This window comes from Sorex araneus, chromosome 2 (assembly GCF_027595985.1).
Source record: "Sorex araneus isolate mSorAra2 chromosome 2, mSorAra2.pri, whole genome shotgun sequence".
Lineage (NCBI taxonomy): Eukaryota > Metazoa > Chordata > Mammalia > Eulipotyphla > Soricidae > Sorex > Sorex araneus.
Genome location: NC_073303.1, coordinates 41160875 through 41181968, shown reverse-complemented (window position 1 = coordinate 41181968; position 21094 = coordinate 41160875). Strand labels below are relative to the sequence as shown.

Here is a 21094-nt window from a genome sequence, read left to right as displayed (position 1 = left end):
TGACTAAAATTAAGAAGTAGAATTAAGATGAATGTTTAAATGGTTACTGGACTAGGGAAAGGAGAAACACACCCCAGGTGGTATTTCCCCCTTGAGCGGACCTCCTGGCTGCAGGAGATCAGAAGGAAGGACTTTCATATGTTGATTGTGCTACTGGACCTGGGTGTAGCTGCTTCCCTGAATTCTTGGAGGAGAAGGCTGTGATATGGTGCATGGAGAGTCTAGCATGGGATGGGGAGCCTCGTGAGACGGGAACAGGCACATGGGGTGAATGGAATAAACAGCAACTGATCACCAACCAGCCTGGCTACCATTTTATCCTCCTTTCATCCATTGCCATCCGGGGTGGGAAAACGGCCTAACCACCAAATGTAGATAGAGAGAGAGACCGCGACATCCTTTTAATTTTGTGATTACACACGGAAGGAGAACTGGAGAAGGTAACTCAAGGGCAGCACAGGGGATTTCCATGTAGATATTCTATATATACATCAAATGCACAGCAATTCATTTGTTCATCACTGCGTCACTGTATCACTGTCATCCCATTGTTCATTGATTTCCTTGAGCGGGTGCCATTAAGGTCTCCATTCGTCCTAGCCCTGAGATTTTAGCAGCGGCTCTTTACTCATGTTTCCCAATGGTGCAGCACTGGAGGCTCTTTCAGGGTCAGGGGAATGAGACCCATCATTGTTACTGTTCTTGGCATATTGAATATGCCATGGGGAACTTGCCAGGCTCTGCCATGCGCATTTATTCATAGTGGTAAGAAAATGTCACTGGTTACGTCTGAAGGGCGACTTTCCGATTACTAAGGAGACTGATTCTATATGACAGAAACTTCATGATAACTACACTGCTGATGGGGAATTTCTCTTTATCGAAGTATACTCACTAACACTAATTAATGGAGGAAAAACCAGGAGAGAATTGGGTTAAACTTATTTTTATAGCACCTAAGCACAGAGGCTATTCCTCCTAAAACAAAGCACCAATGAAATTGCTTCACAGATATCAAGTTTAAACCAGAATCTCCGAACCTCTAGATAGAATTCTCAACTGACAAGAATTACAAGGAACACAAATACACATTTAGTGACTGCAAAGAAAAGCACTCAGCAAAATGCAGAGTGTCAAAATCTACAAGAAACAATCCAGATCCTTCCACCCAAAAGTACAATTGTAGGGGCAGAGGAGAATCTATGAACAAGAAATTCCTAGGGACATTACACTCCATCTGGGAGCAGTACTTAAGGTACTGATTTAAACAGAACAAAACAGTGCTGGTATGAGCATCGCTGCATCACCAGGCCAAGCATCGAACTGTCCAGTTCAGTTGAATAGGCGTTATCAAGAGTGGACCCAAAAATCCCATCCCGAACATTGCTTAGGATATGTACCCTCCACCAAAAATTAAAAAAAAAAAAAGATTCAGAGTCTTTCATGAGTGCTTCACACGGACTTTCACGTGTAACCCTTCCTCACCCAGTCTCAGGATGAGAACATTGAGCTTCCCGAGCAGACTACTGGGTAAATAAAGTGGCAGGGGCAGAAGCCCACCCCACAGGTCATGCTGGCAGCCCAGTGCACTAGTCACGTTAGCCTCCAACCAACCTCTCTGCACCAAGGCAAACTGCATTGACAAATCACAGCCTTGACAACTGCAAAGGCTATTTGCACAAAATAGCACCAGAGGAAGCACATACCAAGAAAGCACATACACCTAGTCTGCAATTTTCTTCTCAAATAGAGATGGAACTCTAAGAACACTCAGTATAAGAAGATGGAAACTTACATAACAGGTAAAATTATTGCAGTGTTAGGGTCCTGAATTTAGGAAGCAAAAAGAGCAGGCTTAAAATTCTCTAAGTACAGTCATTTTCAGAGCTTGCCTCCAGTATAAAAACTACAGTAGGAATAGGTAAAATAATTGTTGTTTTTAAAGAAATCTCCTCTTTTATGGGGCCAGAGAGATAGCACAAGGAACAAGGGACTTGCCTTGCACACGGCCAACAGAGGTTCAAACTTGGAACTACATATGGTCTCTGAGATAGTGCTAAGAGTGATCCCAGAGTGCAGAGACTGACATAAGCCCTGTACACGGCCAGACTAGCCCCACTCTCCATCCCAAAATCTTGTATTTCACAAAATAATATCAGTATAATATAGAACAGACTGGTTTCCATGTATTATTGCATAATCTTTAAATTAAGACAAGTGTTATTTCTCAAAATAATGTCAGCAAAATTAGGGAGAGAAATGGAATGTTTCATGAAATGACCTCAGCAGGAAGCATCCATAAAGAGGATTAGTTCTGCAAATATCCCTCCAGGACATGTTACACAGAAAAGCTTTCACCTCAACCCACGTCTGGGAAGTAACAAACAAAAGCCATTTCCTAAGAGAACTTAGCAAGGTTTATAGCTATCTTTTTTTCTCCTTTCTCTTCATAAAAACCACGAGATTAAAGATCAAATGAATTCCAATTTATGATTTCACCTTTGTCAAGTTCAAGAAATGTTCAAAACCTCAGTCTTGGATATTTATGAATGTAAATACGAAAGCTGCTTACAACCAGAATCAAACAGAAGAGCACATGAGCTGAACATTTTCTAACAGTCCCATATATACTTTTAATTTTCTTATTTAAATTACATGATTAGTTATGGACTCTCTATGTACATTTCTTTGGTTACTTAAGAATTTTTTTTTTAACTTAAGACTGGGGATGCTTTGCAGGTAAAAGTCTCTGGGGTTTAGCCCCCAAGCCTTCCTGAATTACTCCCAGTTACTCTAAAAATTCCATAAGGCTAATATGAAGAATACTCAGTGACTATTTCTCAGAATCTATTTAGTATGTACAAGATAATCAGAAAAGTTCTATTTATCGAGTCCAAAACACAGTTCTGAAAATGAAATGGATTTATCACTTATAAACATATCATCTTTTTTTTCCCTAGAGGAAGGAAAACATTGCCTTTTTGAAAATGCAAATCTTTTTCCTTTTGATTTTTGGTATCCAGGGGTTGTTCCCGGCTCTTTGTTCAGGAGTGACCCTGGGCAAGCCTGGAGAGAACAAATGAGGTGCCTGGGATTAACCAGGGGTCAACTGCACGCATGGCAGCCACTTCAACCCCTGCACTACCTCTCCAGGCCATCAAATCTTTTTTCCTAATCAAAATAATATCCTTCCATTTCCCTTTCCTTCTTTTCCCTTTCCTTCTAACCTTATAAAAAGAAGGAAGCACTTACAGTTGAAGATGCCCGGAGGTGGATGTTCAGTCACCAGGAGACAGTTTTCTTCATCACTGTTGTCCCCACAGTCATTCTGTTGGTTACAGACCAGTGAACCAAGATACAAGCATTTACCGCTGGTGCAGGTGAATTTGCACTCTGAAAAAAAGTATAAAGCATGAAACAGGTAAGACTATGTTGACATTCTTTACATTTTTTTCCAACTTCCACTTTGCTAATTTGATAACTCAGTCTATCCGAGACCCCAGAAACTCAGAGAAGAGCCTGCTTTTTAATAACCCTAAAATCCACAGAATAGCATCAAAGGGGCACTCCAGGACATGTTTTACTAACACATCACTAATCCCAAGAATGAGTAACAAGGGTGTTCTATTTCCTCAACTTGCTCAGAGAGAGTCATAGCTGTAGGGCTCTTATTTTTCATGAAATGATCCTGGGCTATTTTCCACACACAGGGATAGTGGAAGCAGTAATAGCAGAGACTCCAATAGAACTCAGAAGTTCTGCCTTAACAAAAGGAGATGCATACATCTCCAATGTGTCACTGGGTATTGCAAAATTCTGGGTAAAATATCTAATATAGCTGATGCTCATACGTGTCTCACACCTAAGAAAAAAACCATGGCTTAGAAGTTGAAAATTTAAATTTAAAAAATGGCTGGCTTAATACCAGTCAGGGGTAAAACCAACTTTATGTTATAAGCTGTAAGAAAAGAAAGTGCACTCTCTGCTCTAGGAAGCTTAGCAGGTAGCCAAGGAGCATGAGGGTAACAATAAGATGTAGACCAAAGCCACATCCCTGTAAGAAATATGGAATATGGAACCTGAGGAATCTGTGAATTAGTATTTGAAATAGAACTTACTTTTACAACATTTTAAGGACATTTGCAAACAAAATATTTGTACCAGTTTGAATAATTAAAGAGAAAGGAAATGACAAGGAAGAATGGAGGGGGAGCAAAGTTTACACAGCAATTGCTAAGAGATGTGACTAGAGGAGATATACTGAGGGCCACATGGTAATAGTGGGAGACTTTACCACCTACTCTCATCACTGGACAAATCAATCAGATAAAACAGCAATAAGGAAACAAAGCCTAAGTGAGAAATTCAAAGAATAGGGACTTAGAGACATGTACTCAACCTTTCACCCCTAAAATGCCAAATACACATTCTTTTCCAATGCACACAAAACATTCTCCAGGACAGACCACATGCTGGGGCACAATTGGAATGTCCATAAAGTCACAAAAATAGAATACATATCAAGTATATTTTCAGAGCACAAGGTCATGAAGGTAGAATTGGTTTCTGGGGTGACATCCTGTGGTGCTCAGGGACTACTCCTAGTTTTGTGCTCAGATGATATTCCTGGCAGTGTTCAGGGGACCATGTGGTGTCAGGAATCAAAATTATGAGTCTCCTATATGAAAAGCATGTGTTCATCCTGTTAAACTATCTCTTGGGCAGAAAGTAGAAATAATCATATCAAGGTTAGGGAAAGCTCCAAGATTTAGAAACTTAACAGCTTACTGTGAAGTAACTATTAGGCCAAAGAAGAAATCAAAGAAGAAATAAAATATGAACAAGAATGAGAAACAAAATATTAGATTATAAGGCACAGAGCAAAAGCAGTATAAAGAGTTCATATCAATGCAGGTTTACATCAGGAAACAGAAAAAAAAAACCTTAAATAAATATCCTAATCTCAAAGTGTGAGAAACTAGGAAAAGAACAGCAAATGAATCCCAGCGTAATAGAAGTATGGAAATATTAAAAATTAGATCAAGAAAGCAATGGTATAAGAATCAAGAAAGCAATACAAAGAGTAAATGAAGGCAGAATCTGATACTTCAAAATTAAACATACACACACACACACAATTGACAAGCCTTTAGCTAGACTCACAAATAAAAAGAAAGAAAAAGGAAAACTCCAATTAGATAAGAGATAAAAGAGAAATTAAAACAGATACCACTAAGCTGGAGAACATAGGAAAAAAATTGACAAATTCTTAGAAATATACAACTTTCCAAGACTGAATCAGGAAAAAAAATTGAAAACTGGGTAGACTGATAACAAGTAAGGAAATTGAAACAGTAACTAAAAATCTCTCCATGAATAAAATCTCAGGGACTGGAGAGATATAGCACAGTGGTTAAGGTACATGTAGCTGACCCAGATTCAATCTCTGGTACATACTCATCCCCGAGCAACATCAGATGCAACCGTTAAGGCCCCTGGGCTCCACAGGCATGGTCTGGGTAGTCCCCAGTATCACAAGGTCCAGCAACACCACATCTTCAGGTCCCTGAATTGAACCACAGGCTCGGTTGGCCAAGAATTGCCAGTGGAGCCCTTAAACCTCCTAAGCAGATATGGGCTCTCTAGTGAAGTCTATAAAATCTTCAAAGAAAACTTACCACCTATACTCCTCAATCTCTTCCAAAGTATCAAATAGAAATACTTCCTAACAGCGTCTATGAAGCCAACGGAAATACTAAAAGCAGACAAGGAATATTTCTAAACAGAAAATTATAGACTATATATCCCCAATGAACACTGATGCAAAGTTTCAGCTCAACGAAATTTTAGTGAACCAAATCCAACAATAAATCAAAATATTTTCCTTAAGTAGGCTTAAATTACCCAGGATATATTAACAAGGCTTGTTCTACTAAAAGTTATTATGTAGATCATAGAAATATCAACATCAGCCCAATTGAATTTCAATTCATAATATTGACATCTTCTCAAGGGAGAGTCATTAGCTGTCTGTCAAGCTTTTAAAAGGTCTCTCCATCACGCGATCACTTGAATACAAATAAGTGCACTGAAATGTTGAGTCTAAAAACTTCTTGATGTGATAGAGAAAATACCTGAAAATTATTATAATGTAGTATGTGTTAAAGATTAATGCTAAAGCTGGGATGAAATTGCAGATGGTAGTAAAGTATCTGTTCATATTAATCTAATTGGTATCAATAGAAGCAAGCTTCTAATTTGATCCTAACTCATCCTGCAAAGCTACCTCCACTATACAATACTTAGGTGCACTCAGACATTAATAGGTACTTCTACAATACCTAGGTTATATGGTGATATATCAAACAAACATCAAACCCTGGATGAGAGGCTCTGATCTTGGATGCATACTGAAATCATCTGGGTATCACAAGCCCTAATGTCTTCTCTCACTGGCCTGAGGTGTAACCTAAGCAATGGAGCTTCCTTGCTATCTTAATTCTAATTGGCAGCCAAGATGAAAAACCACTGGTGGGTAAGTAGATAGTTCACTTATATGAAGCCCTTTCTAGATCCAACATCATCATATTGGAGTATATAATCGCTGGGATGTGTTAACTTAAAATAAAAAACCTTCCAAAAAAATCTCCTAAACTGTGTAGGCATTTTGTTATAGTTACAGTTCTTTTATTATATGTCTATTCTACGTGGGATATTTCAGAAAATTTGGGATGATAGGTATGATCCCTGAATGCTGACACATAAGGGTCAGAAAAATACTTCAGTAAAATAAAAATCAAATCAGAGAAATAAAACCGAATTTTAAACTGTTTTGTTATTAAATTCTGCTCAGTGTTTGTGGAATTTTCCATTAATTCTAAACCATATATAAAGGAATCAAAAAATGATGAAACATTGGGAACATTTTGGTGACAATTTCATAAGATTTTAGATGTATATTAGAATGAAATCTAGAGTGAACAACTCAAGAAACAGTTTTTCCCTCAGAAGTTATTGATTTACCAATCACCTGTATCACTTGTCATTCCGCTGCTCATCGATTTGCTTGAGCAAGCTTCAGTAATGTCTCCATTTGTCCCTGTCACATGCTAGTGTAGCCCAATGGCATCTGCTCGCTCCAGGAACACAAAAAACCTCAAACCATTCACTTAGGGTCTTGATGAAGTCTAGCTATCTTGTAGGTAGGCAGCCAGGCATTCATTTGACGTCCTGTGGAATCCAGCCAATAAGAGTTCTAGTCCAGCAGTCATCTCCAAGTCGCATTACGTGTCTGGCCCATCTGATTTTTGACGACTTGGCAAATAAGACAGTGTCCCTGATTCTCGATCGTCAATGGAGGTCAGAACTCTGGATTACTTCTCTCACTTGAGTGAAATGTGATATTCCAAGCATAGCTCTTTCAACTCCTCTTTGAGAGACCTGAAGAGCGTTCTTATCCTGTTTTCGAAGGGCCCAGGTCTCTGAGGCATATGTTAGTTCAGGAAGAACAGTGAAGTCGAAAAGATGTGTCCAGAACCAGAGGTTTTTTCATCCACTTAACTTCTTCGACACTATTGGAGGCGTTCACGCTGCTCTCTTCCTCCTGTGCAGCTCAGGTGCCAGGTCATGTTGAGTTCTCAACCTAGGTACACATAACTGCTGCATTCGGAGATGTTCGTTCCATTGAGAGCAAATGGACCATCAGAAACTAGTCCATATCTCATGAACACTGTCTTCGTGAGATTCAGCTGCAGTCCGACCTTTCCAAACTCACAGTCGAAGTCGGCCATCATTCATGCCTTTTGGCTAATGTTTAGTGTTATCAGAACGATGTCATCAGCAAAGCGGAGGTGGTGTAGTTGCCGACCATCTATCTTCACTCCCATTCCTTCCCATTCTAGTCACTGCATGACATTCTCAAGGGTGGCACTGAGAGTTTCGGTGAAATGGTATCGCCCTTCTCTTTAAGTCCATGATCACTTCCTTATAGAATGGTGAGATCCTGGTGGTGAATCCATAATACAGCTCACGAAGGATCCTGACGTACTGAGTTTGAATGCCCTGCTTGAGTCTCAACAGAATCAAAGGCCTTCTTTCTTTATTTTTTTTATTTTTAAAATTTTATTTTGATAAAGTTGTTCACAATAGTTGATAGCCTGTCCCACAGGCAGATGCTAGAAATTTTATTTTGTATTGCTTGTTATGAACAGTATGTGAGGGTCTATCTCACAGTGATCCAACAAAAAAGTGAAAAATAAATAGCAGCCATGTGCTCTTGGAATTCTAAAATTTTAAATTGGTAGGGTCCAGAGTCATCTCTGCAGCGAGATGACTTGGTTCTGAGATTCATTTGTGAGTCTCTGGATTATGGATATCAGCGTGCTTAAATGGCACCCGGAGGCAGTTTGTGGGCGTGACAGCCAGGACCCCAGAAGGGCAGGAAGATGGGAAGGGGTTTCCTAGTTCCAACCCCTTGAAGGCTGCATTTTCAGTCACTGGTCCAGCAATCCTGGATTTTTTCAGAGGATTTATTCTCTTGCATGGTGTGTGTGTGTGGGTGGGGGGCGCGGGGGCTGAGGGATGAGCCTTTGAAGATTATCTGTGAGTAGCAGCAATTAGGTTCTGGAGGTTTTCTGCTGTCAAAGGCCTTCTTTAAATCAGTGAATGTTAGACATAGTGGCATCTTGAACTCTCGAAAAACCTCAATGAGCTTGGTCACCGTGCGGATATGGTCGATCATGCTGAGTCCTTTTCAGAACCCGGCTTACTTGCATGGTTGTCCTTTATCTAGTGTTCTGCCAATCCTATTCAGGATGACTCGAGTGAACAACTTGTAGATGACGGACAACAGGCAGATCAGGCAATAGTTGCCAGTGTCATGGATGTCTTCCTTCTTGTACAACAGGACGGTCCTGCTGGTTTTCCATTGGGACGGAACCTTGCATTCAGACAGGTAGCGTGTGAAGAGCCGAGCCAGTGTATTGACGAGTACTGGAGGCAGATTCTTCAGGTGTCCAGGTCTGACCTTGTCTGGACTGGGTGCTTTACCGATGAAATGGCATGTCGGATTTTGGAAGAACTCTGGGAACGACATATCCATCCTGCGGAATTTGGTAAGTGGGCAGATGGAAGTGGCTATCGAAGAGATCTGAGTAGAAGTAGTGGGTAACCTTTTCCGTTGCCCTTCTGGAAGATGTGATAGATTCATCAGGATGTCGAAGGGCAGTCATCTTGGTCTTATAGTTGGCGAAGGACAGGCAGGCGTTGCAAATACTTTTCCCAATTTCTGCCATATCGGCCAACACTACTGCTCTTCTCTCTTTGAGGTCTTCCTTTATCGGTTCTCTGCACAGCTTAGCAAGCTCGGACGTTAGTTTGTGATTGCCTGAGGCTCACACCAGAACCACATTGGCAAATGAGCTCGAGAGTTTCCAAAGACAGGCATCTTTTTGTGGCTTTCTCTCTCTCTCAGCGTTCCTTGCACAATCATGGAGGTGCTGAACCAGTCGATTGTATTCTTTGTCAATGTTGTCTACAACGGCATCTTCCCATATTGCCACAATAGTGCCAAAGAGCTCCCAGTTGGTGGTTGTTCTGAGAGTTCTCTTCTTAAACTTTGCAGCCCTCTCTCCCCGCTCCGTGAAGTAGAATTTCGCATGAAGAGACAGTGGTCTGAATTGGAATTTTGGAATTCCAGTCGTTTGGGATTTTGGGACAATAGCAACATTGGTCAGGGAAAACAGTTGATTGAATATGATGTGGTCAATTTCGTTGTGGAACTGCCCATCGGGAAACTCCCATATCCAACATTTAGATTCGGCCTTCTAGAATTGTGAGTTACCATGGATGGTCTTGGTCAACATGATGAACTCAGACAGTCTCTCACCCTGTTCATTCCATTCTAGGCCTTGCGTTCCCAATGTGGAGTTCTTTGGGCAATCTTCTCAGTCCTATATTGGCATTAAAATCACCGAAAATGACCTTGTAGAAGGTGTGATCACTTTATAGAACTTCTCCAGCTCTATGTAGAACTTCTCAATTTCTTCTTTGTAGTAGTTGGATGTTAGTGCATAGATGACGAAGATAGAAACTGCCGGCAATGAACCACATCTAGTCAAACCTAAGTGTCCAATTCAGGTTGTTAGGCATTCGAATGAATTAATGCTCATGACCAAGTTCGTGTTGATGAGAATATCAGCACCATCGACACCTCTACTGTTTCATATTCTGAGGAACAGTTCTTGTCTAGTGTCAGAAATGGTGTGATGTGATCAATACCTTCTCATCTCGGTCAGCACAGAAGATCAAGTACGACATCATTGGATTGACTGAGATGAGAAGGCACCGATTTGCCAATAATATTTATAATATTGTCATTCCTACTCTTTTTTTTAGGAATTTGAGTTTTTTTTATTTCACTGTATTTTTTTAATTGAATCACTATGAGATACAGTTACAAACTTTCATTCTTGAATTTCATTCACACAATAATCGAACACCCATCCCTCACTAGTGCACATTTTCCACCACCAATGTCCCCAGTATCCCTCTCCCCATCGCAAACCTCCCCCTGCATCTATGGCAGACAATTTCCCCTTTACACTTTTGGGCATTATTGTTTGCAATGTAGTGAGAGGTTATCATGTTTGGTCCTTTATCTACTTTCAGCACACATCTCCCATCCCGAACGATCCCTCCAACCATCATTGACTTAGTAATCCCTTTTCTATTCCAGCTGCCTTCTCCTCCAGCTCATCAGGTAGGCTTCCAACTATGGAGCAATATTCCTGGCCCTTATGTCTAGTGTCCTTGGGTGTCAGTCTCATATTATGGTGGGTTTTTTGTTGTTGTTGTTGTTTGTTTGTTTGCTTTTTGGGTCACACCCAGCGATGCACAGGGATTACTCCTGGCTCTGCACTCAGGAATTACTCTTGGCAGTTCTGGGGGACCATATGGGATGCTGGGAATCGAACCCGGTCCGCCGCATGCAAGACAAACACCCTACCCACTATGCTATCGCTCCAGCCCCTCAAATTATGTTATTTTATGTTCCACAAATGAGTGCAGTCATTCTATGTCTATCCCTCTTTTTCTGACTATTTCACTTAGCATGATCATCTCCATGATTGTGTAAAAACACAAAAAAGAAAAGAAAGGGGCGCCACACCAGGGAGGTTGAATGGCGAGGACGAGGCAGGTGAAGGAAGGAACGGAGCCCAGATGGTTGGTCTCACCGCAGTTTTATTCCAAACTTCTTTCTCCATTCTCCTCTGATTCTCCTCCTGCTTCTTCCTCCCCCATCCTACTTCATTCTCTCTCTCTTTGCATCTCCCCTGGAACTCTCCAGCTCTCCGCTCTCGCCCCCTGCCCCCTCATCCAGCTACCTTAAAACCCGGGACTTATGCAAAGGTGTGGTTACAATCAATAGGGAGTAAAGTTCTATCCCTTAGGGAATGCTTTCACTAGGACAGAATCTCAGTGGGACATCTGCCCATGGGTGTGTTTCTCCTCTCTTTGTCCGACTAACGTATAAGTATTCATATTATAAATCATTTTGTAAGGACATAGCAAGAGACGCATTAAGCTTATAGAATTGCTCTAAAGGGGTCACCTCAATCTCAGACGACAGCGCTCAGGCCAGATTAGTCTTTCCTAGCCCTAGCAGGGCCTTAGTCTCGTTGTTGCTTTTGGATCATGACATGACATATGCCCTTGACCAAGCTCTTAACATATAGTTAAGCATTAGACGCTTTGGCCAGGCCCATCTCGATGCCAGGGTAGCACCCAACTCACCGCTTGCCCTGGGTCTGTCCCGCGTCCCTCGTCGGGACCCTGCTTTTGGGGGTGCTAGGAAGCAAAGGCAGCTGAGGCTTAAGTCGAGAAAGCAGATGCCCAGGAATGAATAATATTTGAAGCCAATTAAATCCCATGTTACCAAAGCATATTAATAAATGTCTTTCTTTGTCCATACAAAAAGGATATTGTTTTAAAGTAAACTATTCAAAAGACATAAGAGAGGAGAAAGACAATATTAACTTAAAGACAATATTAACTTACACTGTCCTAGCAAGGTCTGACCTTACAAATTAACAGAGTCTGATTAGGGGAAGAGCAGATAAACTGGTAGAAATGGTTACAGACAGACAAAGGAATGGGAGTGACTCGGGAGCACTTTGATGGGTGTGACTGATAAACTTAAGCTTCTAGTGGCAAGGGGAGCAGGATAAACCAATGATATCCAACACATGACCATCTACTTCTAAGCAAGCTTCATGACTTCATCCTTCCTAACAGTTGCATAGTATTCCATTGTGTAGATAGATATACCAAAGTTTCTTTAACCAGTCGTCTGTTCTCGGGAACTCGGGTTGGTTCCAGATTCTGGCTATTGTGAGCAGTGCTGCAATGAACACACAGGTGCAGATGTCATTTCTACTGTGCTTTTTTGCACCCCCCGGGATATATTCCCAGAAGTGGTATTGTGGGGTCATATGGAAACTGGTTCTTTGAGAAAATAAACAAGAAAAAAAAAGAAAAGAAACAAGATCAATAAACCTCTAGCAAGACTCACAAAGAAAGGGAGAGAGAAAACCCTAGTAAACAGAATCAGAAATGAAAAATTTTACCATCCATTCTAATATACATCTAAAATCTTATGATATCGTCATCAAGATGTTCCCAATGTTTCATCATTTTTCGACTACTTTATTTATGTATGATTTAGAATTAATGGAAAATTCCACAACATCACAACAGAAACTACAGAAATTCAAAGGATCCTCAGAGATTACCTTGAGAATCTTTATGCCACAAAACAAGAAAATGCATAAAGTCCAAAATTCCTATAGCCTCCCAAGGCTGAACTAAGAAGACCTGGAATATCTGAACAGAGCTATCACAATCAAGGAAATTGAAATGGTAATAAAAAGTCCCACAAAACAAAAGTCCTGGCCCAGATGGATTCACTAGTGAATTCTTCCAAATCTTTAAAGAGGACCTACTCCCAATACTCATTAAGCTTTTCCAGAAAATCGAAGAATAAAAACACTTACAAACAGTTTATATCAAGCAAATATCACCCTGATACCAAAAGCAAACAGAGATACCACAAAGAAAGAGAATTACAGGCCAATATCCCTGATGAACACAGACACAAAGTTCCTCAACAAAATCCTAGCAAACAGAATCCAACAATTTGTCAAAAAGGTCATACACCATGACTAACTAGGATTCATCTTGGGGACGCAAGTATAGTTTAACATTCACAAGTCAATCAACATAACCCATCATATCAATAAACGCAGAGAAGGCATTTGACGAAATTCAGCACAAGTTAATGGTGAAAACTCTCAGCAAAATGGGCATTGAAGGAACTTTCCTCAATATAGTCAAAGCCATCTACCACAAGCCCACGGCAAGCATCATTCTCAATGGGGAGCAACTAAAAGCCTTCCCTCTAAGATCGGGGACAAGACAAGGTTGTTCACTCTCGCCACTCCTATTCAATATAATACTGGAAGTTTTGGCAATAGCAGTTAGGCAAGAAAAAGATATCAAGGGCATACAGGTAGGAAAGGAAGAGGTAAAGCTATCGTATCATAGTTTCGGACAATATGATACTATATTTAGAAAATCCTAAAGACTCTACAAAAAGGCTCCAAGAAACAGTAAGTTTGTATAGTAAAGTGGCAGGCTACAAAATCAATATTCCTGCTCTTTTTTAAAGAAAATCTGGATATTTAATTTTTTTGGGGGGGTGCAATACTCAGTATCCTGGCAATACTCAGAACTGACTCCTGACTCTGTGTTCAAGGATTACTGCTGGTATCCTGGCAGGCTCAGGGTACCATATGAGGTATTGGGGATTGAACTTGGGTTATGCAGGGCAAACACTCTGATTACTGCACTATTACTCCAGCTCAAGTAAGGATATTTTAAAATTTTATTATTTATTTATTTTTAAATTTTGTTTTCTCCATATACTTTATATAAATACTGTGACAGATATTCAATAGTTCACCACCAAAGTCAGAATATTTTATTTGTTTTGGTTTTTTTTGTTGTTGTTTTTTGGGTCACACCTGGCGATGCACAGGGGTTACTCCTGGCTTTGCACTCAGGAATTACTCCTGGCGGTGCTCAGGGAACCATATGGGATGCTGGGATTTGAACCCGGGTTGGCTGCATGCAAGGCAAACGCCCTACCCGCTATGCTATCGCTCCAGCCCCAAAGTCAGAATATTTTAAATGAAGAAACTGGCACTTCTAAGATCCAGAGACCATAAAATAAAGTTCTCAGAAAGAGCGATGCAGAATCTCCTGACCCCACACCAGGCTGTCTTTACCGGGGCCCCTAGGAGGGGCCAGGTTGAGTTTCCCTCCCCTCCCCAAGCAGAACCCCAGCAGTCAAAAACCTCCAGAATCCAGCTGCAGCCATGCCCAAGGCCACTTTCCACACCCTGATGATCCTCACCCATGAGGGAGCCAACAGGTATGTGGGACTCATGGCTGAGCTCTCCAAGCCTGCTCAGATTGGGACTGGGCCTCCTCCACCCAGCTCCCCAGTTTTCTATTAGCTTGGCAGTCACACCTACAAACTGCCCCCGGTGCCATGTAAACTCATCAACCACCAAGATCCAGAAACTACAAAATAAAGCTCCTGGAAGAGAGTGTTGCAGCATTCCCTGGAGCATGTGGCAGCATTTGCAGTCATGCGACCTCTTGTACTCTAGCCCACTGATGTGCCTAAAGTAGCAGACATTTGTTTGATTTTTACATACTTGCTTGTATTCTCTTATATATGGGCTTAAATAGCTCCTGAAGGAAAAACAACAACCTTCACATACTTCCCTCATACTGTGGTGGGAAGATGCTTGCTGGTCGGGTGGGTGTTTGAATATTACCTGTAATGAACTATTGTGAACTACTTTATGAAAATAAAATGTATAAAAATCGCAAAAAAAAGAAACTGGCACTTCTTTTCTGACAGAGTTCTTGATTTGATTTCTTATGTAAAATATTCTACTTCAGCAAGTGATTGAACAAACACTACATATTCTTAGTAATAAAAGCTTTTCTTCTACTATGTGGTCTTCTTTAGTATTGATTTCCTTCAATGCACTTCTCCACAAGCTTCTGATCAAGTCCAGTGACTGAATTTTTATATATACATGAAATTCTAATGTTAAGAGGGTCCTAGAGTCATAGCAGTCCAACCTTTCATGTCACAAAAGAAGGAACCATCGCTAAGGAATTCCTAACTTATTCAACATCAGAGAACAGGTTCCCTGAAATGTGCCATAAAAACCAAGATTTCTATTACACTGGTAGGAAAAACCTGTTTGTCCTAAATCTCAATCTAATTAGATACAAGTAATGTCAACATGAGGTGAAATACTTCTTATAAAATGGCAGAAAAAAGGATTATTAAGGGTAAGAGAATTTCCTGATATTTTGTTACCTTTGAATAAAACAAGAAATTTTCAAAGCTCTGAAATCAGTAAAGAAACAGAATATCCTAGTTTTCTCTGTAAATCTAAATCTAAAATTTTTTTCACTCAAAAATATTTTAAGGGTCAGTAGTTTAACAATTTAAATATCGTAAACCTAAACTTGGGTAGGATTCAAAGATAAATGTTTAATCTTAATTTCTGCATCACTGAGACCCAAGTTGATCTACTTGGTAGAGACAATATCCTACAAAAAGGCAACAGAAAGTACTTGAAGGTTGCTAAAAATATATCTTAAACGTTCTACTTTTAAAAAGTAATTAAATGACCTGATACAAGTGTAAGCAAACACTACAATTTTGCAATATTGCAATATGCAAATCTATCAAATCAAAATGTTGTACACTTAACACTTAGATTATTTTATGTGTCAATTATATTTCAATAAAGCTGGGGGGAGGTAAAAAAGTTATTCTCAATTTTTTCCCACACTCTTTTTAAAACCTTACTTTTCACAGATATGATCTCAGTAACAAAATAAAGCCCTATATACAGTATTACATCACAGCTGTAAAAGAAGCTTTTTTTGTGAATTGGCAAAGTAGTCTACGTTAGCTATTTCTGTTAAAATTCATAGCAACATCAACTCATTCAGTTCACACTTCTATCATTCACAAACCTGAAAATGGAGAGTGATTATGGCTCCAACATTTCTGACATTAAAAACCAGAATTTGCTCTCAGTCATAGAGCCTTTCAATAGACTTACTTTGTGAAAGACAAACGAATTAAGCTTTGCTGAGAATAAACTATAAGTGAAGAATTAATAGATTCTAAAATTCGTAGAACCACTTTTAGCACGGCCAACATAAGTTTTACATTTATTAATATAGAGACAATGATGTTTTCATTGATCGATGCATACTCTGCCTTCTTTATTGAAAGGTACAAGATTACCTGTCATGAAAATGAAATTCAAAAATGAAAAGCAATGATAGAAGAGAAAGACAATGGGCCAATAAACACATGGGAAGAAAGGAGAAAGACCACCCGTGTGGCTGAAAAGAGCTCTAGTGACTGTCACTGAGCTAAACTCCAGGCAAACGAGACCAAGCAGAGATAAGGCAATCGGCCATAGGGTGGCACTTTTGCTGGACCACAGCTGTCACAGAACAGCTTTTTTTCTTGCTTCTAAAACTTGAGATGGTATGTCATTCTTTTCACTAAGGGCATTGTACAACATTATGGAGGCAGCTTAGAGGCCAATTTTATCAAAAGAGGAAAAAGTCTCGCCCCTCTTGTTATTTCATCCCAGTTTGGTCTTCACGGAGGGAGGAATTTTGAGTAGTTTCTGTAAGGCAGTGAAGAATGACAGAACCCAGAAAGGAGTGATTTAGCAAATTACAAAGATAAAGCTTTAAGCATCTTCAGAAATGAAAAGTTAATCCTCAAGGCTATTCTTCTCAAATGCTAGCTTCTAACAGTATGTGAATGGCAGAAGGCTGATATGTGCGCATTCTCCCATAAAACTGTCCAATGTCATGAGTACATTTTGAGTAACCTGTAAGGGACATAATATCTTGCATATGATCAACATTGGTCTCTTTGGAAACCTGAGGGAAGAGGCTGCAGACGCTGCGCGCGGCTCATGGAATATAGCACAAGGCAATCGACACAGCAGGCTGAGAGACCAACACTGCATCACTAATGAATGATACTCTGCCCTCACCCAAAGACAGGGCTGACTTTCCTGCTCATAAATTTGGAACAAAGAGGAATTTAATTTGAAGTTTATATTCTGTGTAATGAATTAAGTTACTCCACAAGCATTTAATAAAAGTCCTATCCTAAGTGGTGCTGCTGAAACCACAGTTGTCCTCTAGAAAGACAAATAGGACATGATAAAAGGGTATTTGCCCATCCAATAAGATTAACATAGAATAGACAACCATCTAAGATATTAATAAAATTTTAAAACTTGAGTAATTCTGACTTAGAGTGCATAGTAGTATATTATGGAAAACTTATTTTAATGTGTCTTAAATTGTCTAAGAACTGCAGTAAAAACCACACTCTCAAATGACCAAGTTACATTTGCCTTTTAGAACAGTGAAAATGACCCCAGATTTCCATCAAAATACAATCAGGTAGAGGAGGCTGGAGATAGTGTACCAGGGGTAAGTCGCTTGCCTAGTATGCCACTGACTTGGTTTGATTCCCAGCATCACATACAATCCACTGAAAACTGCTAGGAGTGACCCCTGATCACACAACTGGGAGTAATGCCTCAGAACCACCAGGTGTAGCCCTAAAACAAAAACAACAACAACAATATTTTTTTTTTTTTGCTTTTTGATGCTCAGGGGTTACTCCTGCTCTGCATTCAGGAGTTACTCCTGGCAGTACCTGGGGAACCGTATGGAATGCTGGGGATAGAACCTAGGTCAGCTGCATGCAAGTGCCCTACACACTGTACTATCACTCTAGCCCAACAATAAAAATTTTAAAGCTCCATATCAGGCATTTAAAAAATCATCAAAATCCCCTAGAATTTGACTTGGCAAGCAGCAGTATAACAATTGTATGTTTAAGACTAATAAATGAATTTTCTTGTCTGTAAAATAAAAATATCTCATATAAATCTTGTCAAAACCTTGTATAAATCCTGTAACCTACTAGCTTATTAGAATATTCCTGAAAGTAAACAAGTGAGCATCACCTGAAAACAACTGAGAAACAAAAGTGGTTTATCAATATATGTAATGGACATGGGAAAAGATTTTGAGGTTTTTTTTGACTCCTGAGAAGCTGTGCTCTTTCTCAAACACAGATCTCTCTTTTTCTTCCCTCTCATATTTCTCTAAGGGAAATTCTTCTTATTATTTTTTTTTCCTTTTTGGGTCACACCTGGCGATGCACAAGGGTTACTCATGGCTCTGCACTCAGGAATCACCGCTGGCGGTGCTCAAGGGACCATACGGGATGCTGGGGATCGAACCTGGGTCTGCCCGGTGCAAGGCAAACGCCCTACCCGCTGTGCTATCGCTCCAGCCCCTCTAAGGGAAATTCTTAAGAAAAAACTATTTGCTGCACTTTAGAACAAAAGTTTGAAAAAATGCTAACTAAAACATAAGCTGTGGCTACTTCTTTAGTCTGACTCATTAGTAATTTGCAATTTTCTTACAAGTTTTGTATATGATTTTACAATCAGGGAACAATACTCAGACTCTAAATATGCTCAAATCAGAAATCAGAGCTGAAGATTCTCAAAGTTGGTCTCTTCAAGATGGCCTGTTCTGGTGTATAGATTATTCTGAGCTAGAAACAATGAAGACCCTGAAAATCAAGGAGAATGCCAAGATTTTTCCTAGACTGTTTGCCCTACCCCTCCTGGAAGAAGTGATCACTGTTCCCTCGAATGACCTAGAAGAATACAGCTGGGGACCAAGTGGGTATAAGTCTACCAGTAAGCTTGGACTTACTACATGAAAAACAACTTTCCTTTAAGAATCAAGAGGGCATCGTCCCTTGTCATGTGAAGTCCTCCTCCCTCTCTGTTCTAGGCTTCCCCGGAACCTCTTACCTTACACCTTGGTTTAGGAAAAAGACCCCTTTCTCCTTATCTGAAAGTGTGACCTGGAAAATCACTGTAGCTCCCCAGCAAAGTTCTTGTGAACTTGATTTCCACCCCCCGCTAATCCATTTGATGCTATTCTCATTACTCAGCGTGAGAAGAAATCAGAGGTGGGGGGATGTTTCCCATCATCTACTTTTTTTTTTCTTTTTGGGTCACACCCGGCAACGCACAGGGGTTACTCCTGGCTCTGCATTCAGGAATTACTCCTGGTGGTGCTCAGGGCACCATATGGGATGCTGGGAATTGAACCTAGGTTGGCCGCGTGCAAGGCAAATGCCCTACCCGCTGTCCTGTTGCTCTAGCCCCTCCCAATATCTATTGTAGGGGGGAAAAAAAATCTCTGTGAAAATTCTGTGATGATCCAAAGTTTGTACAGTTCTAAATCCAACCCAATTGTAATTCTAAAAGCACTAGTATAATACCCAATTCCCATCATCCAAACAAACAGTTCCAGCCCCAGAAAGATAAACACCATTTCAGTTACATTTCATTTCACTCTGTGAAGTACAAAGCATGGATGGAGAGTGTGTGGGGCTGAAGCAGGTGCAGCAGGGGCTGCATGAATAAGTACTTGCCTCAGGGGTGAGTGTGGGGAGAGGAAGCCTGACATGAGGTCATGTGAGTTGTGTGGGGCCTTTGTAGGTCACTGGATAGGAAGTGGTCTTTGCTCTCACTGAGGCCTATTGCATTAAAGACTAAGGAATGATGACATTTGAACAAATATGTTTTGTTTTAGAACTCTGTGTGTATGTGTATGTGAGAGAGGGGGAGGGAGGGAGGCAGGGAGGAAGGGAGAGAGAGAGAGAAAGTAAAGTCATGTGAATGGATTTACACAAAGGAAAGAAAACACTCATGTAACTAGCATACTGATCAAACTACAGAAGGCACACAGGAAGGGCTCCTGGGATTATTCTCCCATAAACATGATCCATATCTATGAGGGGGGAAATAAGACTGAGGAGGTGTTGGAAGTAATGGTAACTAAATAGTATGGAGACTTTAATACTACTGTCATTCAGCAAGAGAAATCTTGCATGACCCTCTCTTCACTTTGCTCCACTGAATAAGAATAGCATAAGTCATAAAACTCAATAAAAGCTCCAAGTTATCCACTCACACATGTCCTTCGCCTATGCATCTGAGACATCTACACTATGGGTCCACAGGAGGGATATTCAGGTATTTCACAGAATAACCCGGGACCCACAGAGGCACCAAAGGAGTAGTAGCTCCTATAGGTATTGCAAACACTGGCCTCAGGGATCTTTTCCTCTAAAGCCATTCATCTGTTCCATACATCATTCACAAAGTGTCCTGCTCTGGCACCAAGGAAAGAAATAAACAAGTGCATTGTGGGTTGCAATACAGATACGGAAAGGTTGTCGACCTATGTATTTTTAAGTGTGGCCCTCCCCACCCACTCCAACCAACCAAATCTACATTCTTACCTTTATTTTTTTTCTATCACCCTTAACACCTTTGAGAAAATCATATAATTAATTGTATTTTTTTTGTTTATGTTCCTCAAAAAGTAATTGGAATTAACTTACTAGTCTCAATCACTAATAGTTTGCCTGAATTTTTTTATAGTTGATGCAAATAGCCATGTATCACTACACCATGGGGATACATTCAGAGAAATAAGTCATTAGGCCATTGGGTAATTCTGTCCTGCAACCTGCAGAGAGTACCATTACACAAATCTAGATGATATAACACATTAAACACCCAAACTCTATGGTATAGCCTACAGAAGCCCCATTGCTATGTGTTCCATCATTGGCTGAAATATCTCACTTAAAAATATTTTTATTGTCCCCGGCAGTTGAAAGCCCCCAGAACCCTAACCACAGCCATGCTCAAGGCCGCTCTCCACCAGCTTGGATGAGCCTCACCTAAGGGGAACCTGCAGAAAAACCCAGGTATGCGGGACCCATGACTGAGATCTCCAAACCCAATCTGAATGGGACTCCTCCCCACAGCTCCCCAGTTTTCCAGTAGCTTGGAGT

The 21094-nt window shown here is 40.4% G+C and overlaps 1 protein-coding gene across 1 annotated transcript in view; it reads right to left on the bottom strand.

The window, feature by feature from the left end:
- Positions 1-21094, bottom strand: part of LDLRAD4 (low density lipoprotein receptor class A domain containing 4) — a 387875-nt gene that overhangs the window by 224275 nt on the left and 142506 nt on the right. Inside the window, exon 3 of the mRNA XM_055127077.1 lies at positions 3253-3393. Within this exon, the coding sequence (XP_054983052.1) occupies positions 3253-3393 (141 nt within the window). The remainder of the gene's footprint in view (positions 1-3252; positions 3394-21094) is intronic.